Below are 19655 nucleotides of genomic sequence, written 5' to 3'. Positions count from 1 at the left end.
ATGTAACTTTGCCTGCCCAGTCCCCTCATGATAGTAAGTAAGTGTACCAAGTTTGAATGCAATAGCATTGATACTTTCTGAGAAAAGTGGACCTAAACGCAAAACTTAACCGGACGCCGACGCCAAGGTGATGACAATAGCTCATTTTTTTTTTCCAAAAATAGATGAGCTAAAAAAGATACACAATAAATACATAAATTAAAGAGTGAGCAATAGATGAAGGAACGGAAAAGGAAGACAGCGAGCGAGTGAATACATACATACATTGTTGTTTACTCACTATTGTTCGACCATCGTTTTTCATAATTTACATTGCTTTTGGCTCAAAGAGGCCCTGTATTGTCAAAGCATCAAGTAAACCAGTTATTGTAACCCCACGGATTGGGAGGCATTTTTCATTTTTCTTGTCCGTATGTATATCCGTACATATTTCCGGATGCCTATGTTTTGAACTCCTATTTAGCTTTTGGGTGGATTTCGCTTTACTAGTTGAGTGATAGTAATGTGGATATGATCGTTAAAAAGGAATGTTGTTTTGATAGAACTATGAATTTTTGTCATTATTTCCACTGTAGCTATAGTGTACCAAAATTTGTTTTGTTTAATCCCCTTTGATTGGTTTATCACGCTCAAAAGATGACAGTCGAATGATCCTTATGTGAAGATGTTTTATCGTTGGGTTTTATTGATAGCTGAACCTGACATCTGTCTGTTGCCTAATGTGGGGAAATCGAAGTCAATTACAATAGAAGCCATGAACTAAGAACGCTCTAACCTAGTCTCACCTTAATTTTTTTTACTGCTTTGAAGTTATATCATTTATTTCGATTTATTAAATATACGAGATAAAGTCTCGGATTGAAATCTTTAATTTGTGAATGTTTTGAGTTTTTTGCGTCCAAGTTGTGTTTTCTTCAAAGATTTAGATTTTGAACTAATTTCTTAGTGCTTTGAATTTAGTTTTAAAAGCACACAATTTAAATTCCTCACCTGCGTTTATTTCCATGTTACTTATCGTTCAATGATTTACATACTATTAAATTCTGTACTGTTAATAAAATAATCAGGGTCTATTTATCACTGTAGTATTTATTTTTATTAAGCATTATACAATATTTTCTTATAAAGTAACATAACATGAACAACATGTTTCATAGATATAAGTTATCTATCTTACATAACATGAACAACATGTTTCATAGATATAAGTTATCTATCTTACATAACATGAACAACATGTTTCATAGATATAAGTAATCTATCTTACATAACATGAACAACATGTTTCATAGATATAAGTTATCTATCTTACATAACATGAACAACATGTTTCATAGATATAAGTTATCTATCTTACATAACATGAACAACATGTTTCATAGATACAAGTTATCTATCTTACATAACATGAACAACATGTTTCATAGATACAAGTTATCTATCTTACATAACATGAACAACATGTTTCAAAGATATAAATTATCTATCTTACAACAAAATGGACACAATTATGCATGATTTGCTTCTGTTATGAACTCAACAAACTTTAATTAACCCATTTATGCCTAGTGGACTCTCCCATCATTCTAAATTGGATCAATTTATTTCCAAAATTAGGGATGTCTAGTATATTTATTTATATATATAGAATATTTCTTACAGAAATTCCTTTAAGCAAACAGCGCAGACCATGATGAGACTCGGCATCATTCTTTTGGCGTTGCATCTGGGTCTACACTGTTTGCTTATGCCTTTTTTCTAGACGCTAGGCATAAATGGGTTAATTAAGTCAATCAATCAACAGCACTTCAGGTTGAAGATGTTCAGCATGTTCAACCCTTTACCACTTAGATAAGTATTTTGACGCATGTGTAGTCCTATAGAAATTAAATTTAATTAAAGACCTTTCTTACTAGATTCATGTTTTTAAGGCTTAATTTCCAAACCTAAGATACTGATGAGCAGCAAAAAGCATTAAACCTGAACAGACTGTGAGTTACTTGCATGCTGTTCTGGTTTATTGCTGTTTGCACACAGCCATTTTCTCTTTGCTTTCAAGTGGGAAAGGGTTAAATTAGTCAAAGTACACATATGGTTACTCTTTAAGGCCTATTTCAAAGACCAAGCACAAGAGGGGTTACTTCACTCAACGGAGACCCAAAGGAACTGAAAAGTTTTCAACATATTTTGTGATATTTTTGTCAAAGTTGTGGCTTCTGACATTACCCTTGATCCAGAACCATTTCTCGGCTGAAATGCTATGAGATTAAATGTTATGATTCAGTTTCATGCTGATTGGGCATAAGTGTTTCTTTTACAGAGTAAATAGGCTTGACTGAAAACCAAAAAGCACCATGCATCAAGCATGCAAATACTGTCTTTTTTTAAAAACAAAATCAATGTTTTTTGGAAATATAACTCTTTATGTTATACACACAAATAATATTCAGATGACTTCATACAGATAATTCATTTCATGATATGAATAAACTTCATCTAGATGGTATATCGGTTATTTCTAAAAGCAATTTATATTTATATCACAAAATGCTTTTGAACCATACATTTACTACAGAGCTGAAGTTATGATGAAGATTGGAAGAAAAACAAGTCCTTATAAAGTTAATGCGCTTTCACTATGAACATATCAGGATGGACGGGAGCCATTTCAAAACTTCAGAAGCAATTATTAGAATGAATTTTCTTCGGAACATTCATGAAGACTGGACGTAAAATTGACTGTGTTCACAAGGATTCTCCATTGCCACATGAGGATGACTGCCAGTTTTTGTTGAGATATTCTTGGAACAAATGTTTTGATCAAATTTTATGAAGATGGGACAATAAATGTGGCCTCAAGAGTGTTAGTTATCCAGGTAAATTTAGAGTACGACTGACAGACCAATGGCCATCACAACAGCTCCTTATAAATGTTTTGCTCAGATAAGCTTAAATACACAACCAAACATATGGGGCATTAAAGAAAATGACCACAACTGGAACATTTTGTCCTATGACACTCAATTTGAAAATTCCTAAACTATAAAAATTCCTAAACAACTTCATCATGATACATGTTTAATGCATGCTCCAATTTCGTTGTCTTTGTATTTGCTAGTGGAATGCTGCTTTCTGTGCTTCAATTGTTGTGAAGTATTTATTGAACTAGTGTCATTTGGAAGACTAAAACATCCTTTCTTGGAGCTCACGGTTGTCAAGCTGCTGGCAGATTCATCACTTTGACTTAAAGAACCACCTCTGCATGTATCAGGAGGGTCTTCTAAACTACTTGTGTTACTTTCCTCCTGATCTTTCTGGTGGGGTCCCTTTCCAGTCCCTTTGGGCTGAATTAAAGTAGACTTGAGTGTTTCAATGTCACTGGAATGCTTTGCCTGTAAGTTGTCTACACTTTGACCTGAGTGCATACTGATGCTTGATCTACAAGGAGAAAAGAGTGTTAGTTTCTAGACACTTTCCACTTTTATGGTATTTTTAGTTTCAAGGTAGTTCCTCCTTACCGAAAATCAAGTTCAGAAGGAAAGTGTCGTCCCTTATTAGCCTGTGCGGACGACACCTTACGCACATTGATTTTGGCCAATTTTTACAGTTCATGAGTATTTCATTCATTTATGTTTACCTTGAACTCAAACAATATAAAATCATCTTATGATATAGTACTGGAAAAATCACACAATATAGTGAAAATATACATGTAAATAAACCAGCAATGGATGTAGCAATAGAAACAGTTGTTTCATAGTCAATTTATTTCTATCAGCTTCTTTGATAATGTAAAAAAGCTTAAGAGTGACACAAAAAAACAAGACTATTGCCAAGCAATATAGTCCCCTACCGGCTCCACCATTGTCAGAAATTCCACCATTGTCAGAATTGTTGTTGTTGCCATAGCAACCAGAATTTTGACGTAGGAACAAAATGAAATGACGTGCATAATGTCCATATTGCCATCTATCCATGTTTCAAGTTTCATGAAAAAATATTAAGAACTTTTAAAGTTATCGCAGGATCCAGAAAACCACCATTTTCAGCAGTAATTATAGTCTATTTGTTGCCATAGCAACCATAATTTTTGACATACGAACAAAATGAAATGACGTGCATAATGTCCATATTGCCATCTATCCATGTTTAAAGTTTCATGAAAAAATATTAAGAACTTTTAAAGTTATCGCAGGATCCAGAAAAGTGTGACTGACTGACTGACTGACTGACTGACTGACTGACTGACTGACTGACTGACTGACTGACTGACTGACTGACTGACTGACTGACTGACTGACTGACTGACTGATTGACTGACTGACTGACTGACTGACTGACAGACCGACAGACAGAGCGCAAACCATAAGTCCCCTCCGGTAAAACCGGTAGGGGACAAAAAATATTTAGATTCAATATTAGCTCACAACAATTTGAACCTAGAAATAGTATAACAAAGAAGAATAACATGCCACCTATTTGTAATCTTAATGCTTAAGTCGTAAATAAACATTCTGTTCTGTTCTGTACTCATAGAAAAAAATTATAAAATGAATGAATGAAAAATGCAAGCTCTATGGACACATATCTACAACATTATTTGTTTTGAAATATGGACCATCTTTATAAAATGTCCAAATGGTCCACAAACTATGGATAAACTAATATTTTAAAAAAAATCAATTATTAAAACGAATATCTTTCACTTGGTATTAAGAGGAAAGCTTTTTAATTTTATTTTTTTGAAATATGGACCCATGTCCACAAACTATGGATAAACTAAAATATAAAAAAAAAATCAATTATTAAAACGAATATCTTTCACTAGGTATTAAGAGGAAAGCCTTTTTATTTTTTAAGTATGATTCCTTCCAGCAAAGAATTTTTCTGAATAGTGTCCTCAATATTCTTTCGTATTTTTAATTTGTTGTAAAGACCAACTGAAGATACCCAGAATTGTGCACTTAGACAATAATGTTGTAATACCGGTAATAATAAAGACACAAATTCTTTAAATTTGAAGAGGCTGATGTGTCACTTGAAAAAATTTACAATTGTTTCTATGCATTTTATAAACATTGAAATATCATCAGGTCAATTATCATTATATTTTAATGATGGTTCTATTTTACTCTTACATAACAAACATCCTTATATAATTTATCAGTTTGGTTTCGCTTTATGTCTTAATCATTGGTGACGCAATTAATTTTGTAAAAAATCAGTGCTTCGTCAAGAATCTGACAGGGGCTTTTATTAAGCTCACAACAAATGAACTTTTATTATCAATATAATTCAAATATTAAGAAAAAATGAAAAATCAATAGATATTGAATGGGAATTCAATGATCATTGAGGTTGAGGTATATGATAAAACTTCTTCAAATTTGAAGCTTGAACTTGTCCTAGAATATTTGACATGCCAGTCAACCTCCTCTTTACCTATTGTGCCTCAGATGGCTGCGCACGAGGTGTCCAGCAGCCAGGGCAGACAGCAGAGACAGCTCCCCGGCCAGCACAGTGGCGCACACGACCCGCGCCAGACGCTGAGCGTTATCACCGGGCATGCTGGGGCTTGAACCATGAACACCCAACATCTGGAACAGAAAGGGATTTGTTAAGATAATTTATTCCATAGGTTTCGCATAATTAACACTTTTGATATGCTATTGCATGATAAGTTAGAGCAAAAGCAAATTTGTTGAACTGATATCCCCACCAAATAAATATTGTCTATGAATGGGTGCAAATCCCTTCATATAATGTTTAATCATAAACAAACAATTAAGTGTAGGGTAATTAATTGTATGCATTGCAATTCTCTTCATTGATATCTATACACCCATGAAGTTTCAAGTTCAAATGTAATAGGGTATCTGAAAAGTTACATCAGGCAAAAAAGGGCAATAACTCTTATTAAAGAAAGTGTAGGGTTATGGTTTTTGTGCATGACACTTCTCATTTCATATTGATATTTTATTTAGTTTCTTAGATATAGATCTAGCCCTAAAAAGTTTTGTGACCGACAGACTGTAAGCCGATTGGTATGACAAACTCGCGGACAGGCAACACCAATGACAAACTCGCGGACAGGCAACACCAATTCTAAATCCCTCCACCTTTGGCGTGCGATAATAAAGATTGTTTCCTTACAAAGGTTCCACATATTAAACATGTTAGATAACCTATAGGTGATAAGCTTAAGAATAAAAATGGTCTTCTTCCAGAAGTTTCCCATAAGCATCAAGAACTGGCTAGGCTTTTATTTTACAGATGTCTTTAAAAAAGTAATAAGTTAACCAACTTTGTTACTTACAAAATAAACAAACATCATCATCATTGGTATTCTGTCTATTACTCTTATATGATAAAGTCCACCAAACAAGCCGACACATGTATCAAAGCTTTCTCACCAATTCATTTCTCACTTTAGAAGACAGGAAAATTTTTAATGCGACTCGCTCTGGGAAAATTGGGCTTAATGCATGTGCGTAAAGGATCGTCCAGGATTGGCCTGTGCAGTCGGCACAGTCGAATCAGGGACTACACTTCCACTTTTTGAAATATTTTGTTTAAAGGAAGTATCTTCCAAAGGACAATCATGTCTAGGCAGAAAGTGTCATTTGTGAAGAGCCTTTACAATCTGCACAGGCTAATCTGGGATGGATATTATACTAACATGTATTATGCCACGTTTTTCCAATAGCTTTGCACAAAAACATTATGCCACTTCAAAAGTTTAAAAATTTTGCTATTACCTTGAGGCAAGCGGCCTGAGGGGGCAGTATGGTGCCTCCCCCAACTGTGCCCAACTCTAGGGAAGGCATGGTGCAGGAGATGTAGAGGTCCTCCCCTGACACTCCCCCCTCCTCCAGCAAGGTCAGACAGTAACTGCTGCACACAACCTGGGCAGGGTCCTGGGAAACATTTGAAAACATGTGGAACAAGGTCAGGCAGTAACTGCTGCATACAACCTGGGCAGGATCCTGGGAAACATTAGAAAACATGTGGAACAAGGTCAGGCAGTAACTGCTGCACACAACCTGGGCAGGGTCCTGGGAAACATTAGAAAACATGTGGAACAAGGTCAGGCAGTAACTGCTGCACACAACCTGGGCAGGGTCCTGGGAAACATTAGAAAACATGTGGAACAAGGTCAGGCAGCAACTGCTGCACACAACCTGGGCAGGGTCCTGGGAAACATAAGAAAAAATGTGGAACAAGGTCAGGCAGTAACTGCTGCGTACAACCTGGGCAGGGTCCTGGGAAGCATTAGAAAACATGTGGAACAAGGTCAGGCAGTAACTGCTGCATACAACCTGGGCAGGGTCCTGGGAAACATTAGAAAACATGTGGAACAAGGTCAGGCAGTAACTGCTGCACACAACCTGGGCAGGGTCCTGGGAAACATTAGAAAACATGTGGAACAAGGTCAGGCAGTAACTGCTGCATACAACCTGGGCAGGGTCCTGGGAAACATTAGAAAACATGTGGAACAAGGTCAGGCAGTAACTGCTGCACACAACCTGGGCAGAGTCCTGGGAAACATTAGAAAACATGTTGAACAAGGTCAGGCAGTAACTGCTGCATACAACCTGGGCAGGGACCTGGGAAACATTAGAAAACACGTGGAACAAGGTCAGGCAGTAACTGCTGCAAACAACCTGGGCAGGGTCCTGGGAAACATTTGAAAACATTTGGATCATGGTCAGACAGTAACTGCTGCACTCAACCTGAGCAGGGTCCTGGGAAACATTAGAAAACATGTGGAACAAGGTCAGGCAGTAACTGCTGCATACAACCTGGGCAGGGTCCTGGGAGGCATTAGAAAACATGTGGAACAAGGTCAGACAGAAACTGCTGCATACAACCTGGGCAGGGTCCTGGGAAACATTAGAAAACATGTGGAACAAGGTCAGGCAGTAACTGCTACATACAACCTGGGCAGGGTCCTGGGAAGCATTAGAAAACACGTGGAACAAGGTCAGGCAGTAACTGCTGCACACAACCTGGGCAGGGTCCTCGGAAACATTAGACAACATGTGGATCATGGTCAGACAGTAACATTGAACAAATGTGCAACGCTCTGGGAAAATGGGGCTTAACATCCATGAATAAAGTGTCATCCCAGATGAGCCTGTGCCATCAACACAGGCTAATCTAGGATGGCATTAAAGGCTTTTATGAAATTTGGAGTTTAAAGGAAGTCTCTTCTAGATGAAAATTCAGTTCAAGCGGAAAGTGTTGTCACAGATTAGCCTGTGCAGACTGTTGTCTTCCTCACATACGGATAATTTGAGTCGCGTTCTGAGAAAACTGGACATAATTTACATGCGTAAAGTGTCGTCCCAGATTAGCCTCTGCAGTCCGCACAGGCTATTCAGGGAAGACACTTTCTGCCTAAATTGGATTTTTGCTAAGAAGAGACTTCATTTAAACAAAAAATGTCATAAAAGTGGAAAGTGTCCCTGATTAGCCTGTGCAAATTGCACAGGCTAATCTGGGACGACACTTTACGCACATTATTGTAAAAATGGAACAGTAAAAATTAAGCTTGAATTAAAAAGAACTGAAATGAGACCTGGCATGACTTAACCCTTTCCGCCATATGAAGCAAAGTAAAAATGGCTTTTGCAACCAGCATAAAACCAGAACAGCCTGAAAGTAACTCGCAGTCTGTTCAGGTTTTATGCTGTTTGCTGCTCATCAATAACTAAGGGTTGGAAATGAAGCCTTTAAAAATGTAATTTAGTAAGAAAGGTTTTTAATTAAATGTTACTTTCTAAGGGACTACAAATGCGTCAAAATACGTATCTAAGTGGGAAAGGGTTCAGCTTACGGACGATATCTCACCTGGCCAGTGGCTATAAATATTGCAGTGACAATATTAGCAGCGTGTGCATTGAAGCCTCCAATACTTCCAGCCATGGCCGACCCCACCAGGTTCTTGCTGATGTTGAGATCTATGAGAGCCTTTGTGGTGGTCTTCAATGTGTTCTTTACCACACTGGCAGGAATCACTGCCTCGCATACCACTGACTTGCCACGCCCCTCTATCCTGTACACGTGTTGTAAAGTTAGAATCTCAACAAGTTTTTGTATCACATATACAATGATTTATATATACTATTTAAACACTTTATATATTATAAACTTGATTTTGGAACAAATAATTCTTTATAATTTTTATGTTATGCTAAAGGCACTTTGTCTGGATTTATTTTTTTAATGTTTGTTTTGATTCTTTAACATTATTTCACGTATCAATGCATCACTTGAACCTTTTCCCACTTTTCCACTGCTATACAGTAATGCAAGGTTTTGTTGTCTCATTCAGGGTAGCTCCTAAACAGACTTTGAGAATACGTAGACAGAAATCTGCCTACCAGTTTAAGGCCGAGGGTTTCTTGTCTGTACAGAAGTTTCCACTGAGACTAATGATCTCCATGTCTGGAAAGTCCCCTTCCAACTTGTGTAGACACTTCTCCACACCCTACAATATACAGTGAATCAGGGCTGTCAATTGTCCCAAATATTTGAAATCTGGAAAATTAAGTTAAGGCCCTTGGAGAATAAAGGACAGACCCCCCGAGCCCTAGCTTATTGTTCTTTTTTATAGTCTTACTAGGTGCAATTTCTGGTAAGTACAATGCGAAATATTATCAAATAGACTATCCATAACACGGGATGTGTATTTGTCATTCTATACAAAATATCGAAAATATATAAAAAATCGACAGACAATGCCGTATCCAAAAACGACTGTCCATAAACATGTTGAGATACATCTTTTTGCACAAGAAATAAAATATGCATATCGTTTTACTGCAGAAAATGAAAACCAGTAACCTAGCAAATACGCAATCAATATATAATTTGGTTGACATACTCCTTTAGAATATGATAGTGCTTTACTTTGCTAATAAATAATTAAAAGATGGCAAACATTTGCAACATTCGTAGAATTGTGCAGTTTTCGGAAAGTAGCGATGAGGTTTGGTCAGTTACTTCTCACGTCAGTGCCAGCCACTTACCAATCACAAATCAATAAATAAAACACCAAGCAAGTCGGTATTGATTGCAAATGTCCGGAATGCCGATGAGGCAATAACAATATTTGTTCTCAAATGATCGTGCACTCAAAGAATTAGTCCCTACCCCTCCCCCCTTGAACAAACTCATCAGATTAACATTCATCTCAAATCGACCCTGGACGGCTTAAATCGGATTTCCAGAAAATTGACACCCCTGCGTGAATGTTTTAATGAGCAACAAAAGAGTCAAAGTGAATATGTCAACGAGCAACAAAAGAGACACAGTGAATATTTCAACTTGCAACAAATGAGACACAATGAATGTTTCAATGAGCAACAAATGAGACATATTAGGAGCTAACCTGTTTGCTATACAGTCATGAAAGGTTTGTGGTCTCATAAGAGGATATTATGACTCCTCTATTTTCTTGTTCTTCTTCTTCTTCTTATTATTATATGTTACCTTAGAGAGCATGTTCATGCCCATGGCGTCTCCACTTCGGGCCACAAAGCGTATGTAGAGCAGACGGCCTGCTTGAACAGCCTGGACTCGCTGTAGCCTTGCAAACCTGGAAATTAACACATACGTCATTTAAAAACTCCGAAAACTGGGCTCAACACTTATGCGTACAGTATTCTCTCAGATGAGCCTGTGCAGTTTGCACAGGGTAATAGGGACAACACTTTTCCCCTTATGGTATTTGAAGTCATTTTTAAAAGAAAATCTGGTTTATGCAGAAAGAGTCGTCACTGATTAGCCTGTGCAAACTGCACAGACTAATCTGTCAGGACACTTTACACACATACATTGAGCCCAGTTGTCCAATTTTATTTCATTTCTTAAGTGACTTCAAATCCATCAAAGTGCGTGTCTGGGTGGTCAAGGGTTAAAATAAGTATTTAAAAGGGAATTGACTTTTAAAAATAAACAAGCATCCCCAAATGTAAAGGACATGGCTTACAGAATAAAGCCGCAAGGGTGCACACAATTTTTTTGGATAAAGTAAGGTTTTATTCCAAGGTCATGATAATGTAGAACTGCAAACAGATGATTTGATTTTTAAATGAGATTTTCAAATGATTTGCATAGATACAATATTTGTTCATTTATTTAAATAGGAATATAACAAGCTGTGTTCATCAGAAGAAGGTGGTTTATACAAGTAATGGCTTTTAATATGGTTCCAGCAGGTGGGAAGGACCTTATAAATCACACATACACATGCATACATAAAGCTTGACAACAGCAACTGGGCACTGGTGAAATCCATTGTCATTTATTGTGTGCTTGCATTGTTTCCTAAATCTAAATTTGGTTTGTTCATGCCCGCTTTGCAACACTTTAACCCTTCCCACTCAGAAGCAAAGTGAAAATGGCTATGTGCAAACAGCATAAAACCAGAACAGCCTGCGAGTAACTCGCAGTCTGTTCAGGTTTTAAGCTTTTTGCTGCTCATCAGTATCTAGGTTTGGTAGTGAAACATTTAAAACTTAAAGCTAGTAAGAAAGGTCTTTAATTAAATGTAACTTTCTAAGGAACTGCAAATGCGTAAAAATACGTATCTAAGTGGTTAAGGGTTAAATACGCTTTTCCAGCTTACTTAGTGAGGTGAACTTTAATCGATTCAATTGGCTTCCATTACCAAAAATAATGCATTCAAGATAATGCATGATAATGGTATTTGATTATATTCACACTTAAATCTCAGTGCCAGGTTGGTAAACTGTAGACGTACAGTTACATCTTTTGTGACAACCTCATAAACAGTGCTTTATACTGATTTCCTACAAATATGGGCCGTGCTCTATGTCATAGTGGGTTTAATACATGTGCATAAAGTGCTGGCTCTGATTGGCCTGTGTGGTCGTCACTTTCAGCCTAAATGGGATTTTTTCTAAGAAGGGACTTTCTTTAAACAAACAATATCATAAAAGCCGAAAGTGTTGTCCCTGATTAGCCTGTGCAGACTGTACAGGCATTTCTGGGACAACACTTTACACACATGCATTAAACCCCCTTTTCACACAGTGCAGCTCATATATATAAAATACATCATCAATCACAATGCCTACCTGCTAGTGCTGTTAAACTCATCACAAATCTTGGAGAAGTTCTCACCATCCTCCAACCACAACTTCAGCACACTGCAAACAGATATCACACTAAATGAAGTTTGGACAAATGTGAACATATTTGAGATGTTTTCTGGGAAAACTAGGCATAATGCATGTGCGTCAAGTGTCATTCCAATTCAGCCAGTGCTGTCCACACAGTCTTATCAGGGACGACTTTCAGCTAATATAGAATTTTTCATTTAAAGGAGGTCTTTATGCAAATGCACTAAGCCCAGTATTCCAAGAGAAAGGCTAAAATATAGCTCTCTGTTGTCATTAGTCATGTACATTCTATTGTATCCCAAATGCCATAACCTTCAAATTGATATTACTTTAATGATTAAATATGGGTTGTGCACTGTGAAAAGGGGGCCAGTCAGGTATGCGTCAATATGTATACAAAGTAATTGTAAAATGGTACTTAAACTTTTTTCCAGCAAATAATTTCACCCAAAATTATTATGTATGGAAAAAATCTTTTTTTTAATTTATATCGGAGAATCATTCCTCACAAAAAAATCTATGTTAGATAAGCAAACAATAACGTGCCCTTATAGGACGCCAGATTAAGTTCTTATAAACATTTGTTACATACACAAGTATTTTCATTACAAGTAATAGTTTTGCTGTTATACTTTTGTTATTGAAAAATTAAGATTTCAAATACATGCCAAATTGGATCCCAATAAAAAAGAATTAAACATTGTTTAAATACATAGGCATGGACCCATCTTTTCATACCCTTAACCCTTTACCACTTAGATACATATTTAACCTTTTACCACTTAGATACATATTTAACCTTTTACCACTTAGATACATATTTAACCTTTTACCACTTAGATACATATTTAACCTTTTACCACTTAGATACATATTTTCAGGCATTTGTAGTCCCTTGAAAATTATATTCAGTTTAAGACATTCCTTACTAGAATCAAGTTTTTAAGGCTTCATCTCCAAACCTAAGATACTGATGAGCAGCAAACAGCATAAAACCTGAACAGACTGCGAGTTTCCTACAGGCTGTTCTGGTTTTATTTTGTTTGCACATAGCAATTTTCACTTTGCTTATAATTGGGAAAGGGTTTAAATATCGCTGCACGTACTTTTTTTGACACATATGAGGTAAAATAATTTACTTATGATTTTAATGGAGATTGGTTATGTATTAGTAAACATTGTGTCATAAAGCATTTACAGGAAAGTAAAATGTTGTAGAATTTCATTGTAAGATCACTTTATAGGCAACAAATCTGACTACACACGAAAAGTAAAAATTGGTTGGAATTTATGGTAAGATTACTTTAAAGACAACAAATCTGTTACTTACCACTTTTTAAACAAAATCCAATAAGGATGTAATATAGATTTGGCAACAACAACAACTTAACTATATCCCAACCCACCTAGCTCTCCTGGCTGTTGGGAAGCGCACAGCCGGTCCCCTTGTCATCCCATCGCCTAGCAACACACTATGGACACCACCTCCTTGCTGTGGGAGACAGAATGGGAACCAATTAGAGCACTGACTACTGTATGCAAAAGATTTGTACTCCACAACTTATTATAAACCTATAAATGAGACCAGCTCTGCGAAAACAGGGCTTAATTAATGTGTGTTAAGTGTCAGGCAAGATAAGCCTGTGAAGCCTCCACAGGCTTATCAGTGATAACACTTTTCACTTAAACAGATTTTTTTCATTTAAGGAAGTCTTTTGTAAATGAAAAAATCCAGTCTCGGCAAAAAGTGTCGTCCATGATTAGCCTGACGTACTTAAAATCAATTAAAACAAACAAATAATGCCTGAGATGTATAACCATGGACCGTTAGAGCTAATAATGATAATTTTGCTTTACAAAAACATACACTGGTGGTGATTTTTGTGTGCAACAGTAAACCAAGTAAAGTTTGAATTTGGCAAATGATGTTGAACTGAACTAGAATCTTTAATTTACTCACTGCCAGAGCCCTACATCCCCTGTTGGTGCTGGCAACCAGGCAGCCTTCTGTGGTAGCCATGGGGACCATGTACTGGTTCCCGTCCAGATGAAGGGGACCAGCAACCCCCACAGGAACTGGCATGTACCCGACCACATTCTCGCAGCATGCACCGTCCACCTGACAAAAAAAGATAGCAACTTATCGAACATTTTTTTTTTATTGCTTATTTAAAAAAACAAAACAAAAACAACAACATTATTATTAAAACAATTCTGAAAAAAAAAGACAAAACAGGAGCTTTGATTGTGAAACACAATGCCCCCTATTGCACTTTGAAGCAGTACAGTACTTTATTTAGAGTTAAGTCCAAGTGCTGTAAATTTGTCAAAAATCATATACACAACCCCATCCTCACAGCATGTACTCTCAACTCTGACAGTACATATGGCATGTGTGTGACAATGGTTAAACAAATCAGACTTGAGAATATCAGAATGATGCATTTATCAATTTTAAGCAATTTAAAATTTAAAAAAAAAAGGAGAACAACATGTCTGAGAGCATTTGTGTTGTTAGTTTTTTTTTACAAAAAATAAACAAGAGCACTGCATAACGGGTGCCACGCTCGGCTACGAAAGCTTGTTTTTTTTTTTTTGTTTTTTTTTTTTAAGAGGTCACAGTGACCTTTGACCTAGTGACCCAAAAATGTGTGTGGCGTGTAGAACTCATCAAGGTGCATCACATATGAAGTTTCAAATTTGTAGGTTGAAGCACTTTAATATAAGAGGAAAATGTCAAGGTTTTAGCACTGCGGACGCCGGACAGCGGACACCGGATGGCGAGCTGGCTATGAAAATACCTCGGGTTTTCTCCGAAAACAGCCGAGCTAATAAAACAACATTTAATTTCATGCTGCTTTTATATAAATAAATTTGAAGTAAATCAAGCAAAACACGAAAATAAAAAGAGATAAATAGCAATAAAAGTAAAATTATTTGATTGCATCTTGATAATCTGCATTAACTTCTACCAATATACATAATTAAAAGCACATTTAAAGAATATTATTCAAATGTTCAATATGAATTCAAATATGAATAGAATTAAAATATTAGATAAATTGAATTAAGAAATCCTGAGTTAAACCCTTTCCCCCATAAGAAGCATAGTGAAAATGGCTATGTGCAAACAGCATAAAACCAGAACAGCCTGCGAGTAACTGGCAGTCTGTTCAGGTTTTATGCTGTTTGCTGCTCATCATTATCTAAGGGTTGGAACTGAAACCTTTGAAGAAAGGCCTTTAATAAAATTTAACTCTCTAAGGGACTACAAATGCATCAAAAAACGTATCTGAATGTTAAGGGGTAAAGCAAAATTGACAAGTCAAGAAGTGAGACTTGAACTCCAACTTACAAAAGAATAATCATAGTCTGAGAAGGGCAGTTTATCGAGGGCGTCCTCAGTGTGGGTCTCCTCTAGGACCAGCTGTCGTCTAATGGACACGCCCCTTTCATAATCACCGAGCAGCCCTTCTAACTTATACGAGGGGATGTGCTTAGCTGCAACCAGTATCTTGATTTCTTCATCCGTAAGTTCACTTATTCCACCCTGCATCACAAAAGAAACATTAGCGTTATATCAGGCTTGTAGTTAACAACCCATTTTTTGACTACAGCAAGAAAAATTGACTTAAAAACTTGCCAGACCCTTTAAGAGTTAAAATGTTTTTAGAAATACAGTTAAAACTGAGAACAGTAGTCAGTCAAGGGAAATGGCAAAAGTGACTTTTGTGGACTAGAGATCTCGGATCACCACTTTTAGATGATTGGTTAGTTGGTAGTATTGTAATCTCATTACCCCGGTTGGTCAGTTGGTAGTATTGTAATCTCATTACCCCACCCAGTTGTTCGCACTAATTGTAAAACAAAGGCTCATTTCCGATAACTTAGCATAATAACATAAATAATTCAAATTAAATAATACAGAATAATGTCTTGTAAATTGATTTAATTTTATAACTGTTTTTAAACTAAATCTATGACTTTATCAACAATAGAATCGTAAAACAGTTGTCTACTTGTGCATCTCTTTCATTCAGTAAATCCGACAGTTCGTATTACATTCATTGATTTGGGATGAATATTTATCCTATTACCAGATGAAAATCAATAGTATAACAACGATGGTATAAACTAGAGCTTTATACAGTCATCATTTTTTTATCAGACTTGGGTTTTTCCAAAAATTGGACCATCTGTTTTTTTCAACTACGGAAAAACAAAATCGTCAACAATGCAATATTTGATAATTATTAATGGAAAATAGGGAGGAAATAATATGATAAATAAACATCAAGTTTATCATGCTTGACTCGAACCATGCTAGCGCTCGGCCGGTTCTGAGTCTCGCATGATAAACTTGATCTTTATCCAAAATTCACATAATATTCTCTATTTAAATAAAGATTGTCACGTGTCATTGACATAATGTCGGAACAGTTATAAAGCAGTTTCGCTTTCAATGGCAAAAATACACAAATAATCATTTGTAGGCATAAAATTAAAAAAATATTGTTGGATTTGATGGAATATCGATTTTAATTCACTCATGATCATATAAAAAATATATAATCATTTTCTGAGATCACTCGTGAATTAAAATTGATATTCCACTAAATCCAACAAATATCCAATATCTCATTCCTTACATCTGATTTAAGCATCTCTAGACAGTACTCCATGGAACGTGGCTCTTGAAGGCTGACCAGATGACGTAAGGGGGACAACCCTGGAATGGTGTTGGTCTGTACACTGGTGTTTTCCCTTGGCATGCAATCTTCATCACTCTCATCTCCGATGGAAAATGAAGTACATAGGTCGTCCTCTGTAAATAGTGAATAAAAAAAAAATGATTCAACAAGAGCTGTCACTATAGGATGACTTATGCCCCCTATAAACGCTTGATATTAGTTATGAGCTTTTTCGAAACCTAAACACAGATTTCGAAACCTAAACGCGGACCCTACGTTCAAGGTCAAGGTCACAGGGGTCAAAATTTGTGTGCGGATGGAAAGGCCTTGTCCGTATACACGTGCATACCAAATATGAAGGTTATATCTTAAGGGACATACAAGTTATGAGCTTTTTTCAAAACCTAAACGCAGATTTTGAAACCTAAACGCGGACCCTAACTTCAAGGTCAAGGTCACAGGGTTAAACATTTTTGTGCGAATGGAAAGGCCTTGCCAATATACACAGGCATACCAAATATAAAGGTTATATCTTAAGGGACAAGTTATGAGCTTTTTTCAAAACCTAAACGCAGATTTCGAAACCTAAACGCGGACCCCAAGTTCAAGGTCAAGGTCACAGGGGTAAAAAATTGTGTGTGTATGGAAAGGCCTTGTCCATATACACATGCATACCAAGTATGAAGGTTATATCTCAAGGGACATAGAAGTTATGAGCATTTTTCGAAACCTAAACGCAGATTTCGAAACCTAAACCCGGACCCTAAGTTCAAGGTCAAGGTCACAGGGGTAACAATTTTTGTGCGTATGGAAAGGCCTTGTCAATATACACATGCATACCAAATATGAAGGTTATATCTCAAGGGACATAGAAGTTATGAGCATTTTTCGAAACCTAAACGCAAAGTGTGATGGAAAGGCGGACAGACAGACGGACAGTCCGATCACTATATGCCCCCTTTTCTTCAAAAGGGGGCATAAAAAAGAAAAAAAAAAGATTTGGGGGGGATTCTGGGGTGGGGCGTGGGGGATAGTTTGGGTGGTATGTCAGGTAAGTGTTGTTTTGTCAAAGTATGAATCAAATCTGATCTTAAATAAAGAAGTTATGGCAATTTAAGCAAAATTTATTAATCTGACCTTGAGAGTCAAGGTCATTCAAAGGTCAAGGTCAAATTCAACTTGCCAGGTACAGTAACATCATGATGGTAAGAAAGTATTTGAAGTTTGAAAGCAATAGCCTTAATACTTAAGAAGTAAAGTGGATATAAACACAAAATTTAACAAAATATTCAAAGTTCCAAAGACAAACAAGAGGGCCATGATGGCCCTGAATCGCTCACCTGACTAACCTCGCTTCATCAACTTAAATTCTGTCAGACCCATATACAATCCCTAGCCAGATTTCATCAATTAATACATTCTGACAAAATTTCATTAAGATGTGATGAAAACTGTGACCTCTTTCATCTACACAAGGTTTTACTAGAATTGGCCCGATGACCTATTTTTTTACCCCAGATTACCCATATACGATCCAAAATCAGATATTATCAAGATAAACATTCTGACCACATTTCATTAACATCAGAGGAAAACTATGACCTCTATTGTCTACACAAGGTTTTTCTATGATTTGACCTAGTGTCCTAGTTTTTGACCACAGATGACCCAAATACAATCCCAACCCAGATTTCATCAAGATTAACATTCTGACCAAATTTCTTGAAGATTGGATGAAAACTGTTTCCTCTATTGTCTACACAAGGTTTTTCTAATATTTGACCATGTGACCTAGTTATTGACCCCAGATGACCCAAATACAATCCCAACCCAGATTTTATCAAGATAAACATTCTGACCAAATTTCATAAAGATTGAATGAAAACTGTAACCTCTATTGTCTACACAAGGTTTTTCTATTATTTGACCTAGTATCCCAACCCAGATTTTATCAAGATAAACATTCTGACAAAACTTCATAAAGATTGAATGAAAACTGTGACCTCTATTGTCTACACAAGGTTTTTCTATTATTTGACCTAGTGACCTAGTTTTTGACCCCAGATGACCCAAATACAATCCCAACCCAGATTTCATCAAGATAAACAATCTGATAAAATTTCATAAAGATTGGATGAAAACTGTGACCTCTATTGTCTACACAATGTTTTTCTATTATTTGACCTAGTGACCTAGTTTTTGACCCCAGATGACCTAAATACAATCCCAACCCAGATTTCATCATGATTAACATTCTGACCAAATTTCATAAAGATTGGATGAAAACTGTGACCTCTATTGTCCACACAAGGTATTTCTATTATTTGAAATAGTGACCTAGTTTTTTAACCCAGATGACCTAAATACAATCTCAACCCAGATTTCATCAAGATTAACATTCTGACCAAATTTCATGAAGATTGCATGAAAACTGTGACCTCTATTGTCTACACAAGGTTTTTCTATTATTTAACCTAGTGACCTAGTATTTGACTCCAGATGACCCAAATACAATCCCACCCCAGATTTCATCAAGATAAACATTCTGACCAAATTTCATAAAGATTGAATGAAAACTGTGACCTCTACTGTCTACACAAACAAATTGTTGACAGACACACTCACACACGGATGCACAACGGACGCCGGACATCACACGGTCACATGTCAAGGGACATTGAAAATATTTGAGGTGGTACACAAACTTTATCATAGAGTTATCAATAATATGCATATTCTAAGTGGAAAAAGGGCCATAATTCTTACAAAATGCTTGATACAGTTGTCTGCTCTTGTTTATAGGTTGTGGTCA

The 19655-nt window shown here is 36.4% G+C and overlaps 1 protein-coding gene across 3 annotated transcripts in view; it reads right to left on the bottom strand.

Annotated features, from left to right (window-relative positions):
• Positions 1-1073: 1073 nt before the first annotated feature.
• Positions 1074-19655, bottom strand: part of LOC127878002 (3-hydroxy-3-methylglutaryl-coenzyme A reductase-like) — a 39394-nt gene continuing 20812 nt past the window's right edge. For all 3 annotated transcript variants that reach the window (XM_052424357.1, XM_052424358.1, XM_052424359.1), the window contains exons 10-20: positions 16802-16977; positions 15508-15702; positions 14113-14271; positions 13559-13644; positions 12108-12179; positions 10498-10603; positions 9387-9493; positions 8854-9058; positions 6759-6917; positions 5443-5597; positions 1074-3438 (exon numbers count right to left, since the gene is read on the bottom strand). In XM_052424357.1, the coding sequence (XP_052280317.1) occupies positions 3066-3438; positions 5443-5597; positions 6759-6917; positions 8854-9058; positions 9387-9493; positions 10498-10603; positions 12108-12179; positions 13559-13644; positions 14113-14271; positions 15508-15702; positions 16802-16977 (1793 nt within the window). In that variant the 3' untranslated portion in view covers positions 1074-3065. The remainder of the gene's footprint in view (positions 3439-5442; positions 5598-6758; positions 6918-8853; positions 9059-9386; positions 9494-10497; positions 10604-12107; positions 12180-13558; positions 13645-14112; positions 14272-15507; positions 15703-16801; positions 16978-19655) is intronic.

The sequence above is a fragment of the Dreissena polymorpha genome, chromosome 4 (genome assembly GCF_020536995.1).
Source record: "Dreissena polymorpha isolate Duluth1 chromosome 4, UMN_Dpol_1.0, whole genome shotgun sequence".
NCBI classification, from domain to species: domain Eukaryota; kingdom Metazoa; phylum Mollusca; class Bivalvia; order Myida; family Dreissenidae; genus Dreissena; species Dreissena polymorpha.
This window is presented reverse-complemented; position numbering and strand designations above follow the sequence as displayed.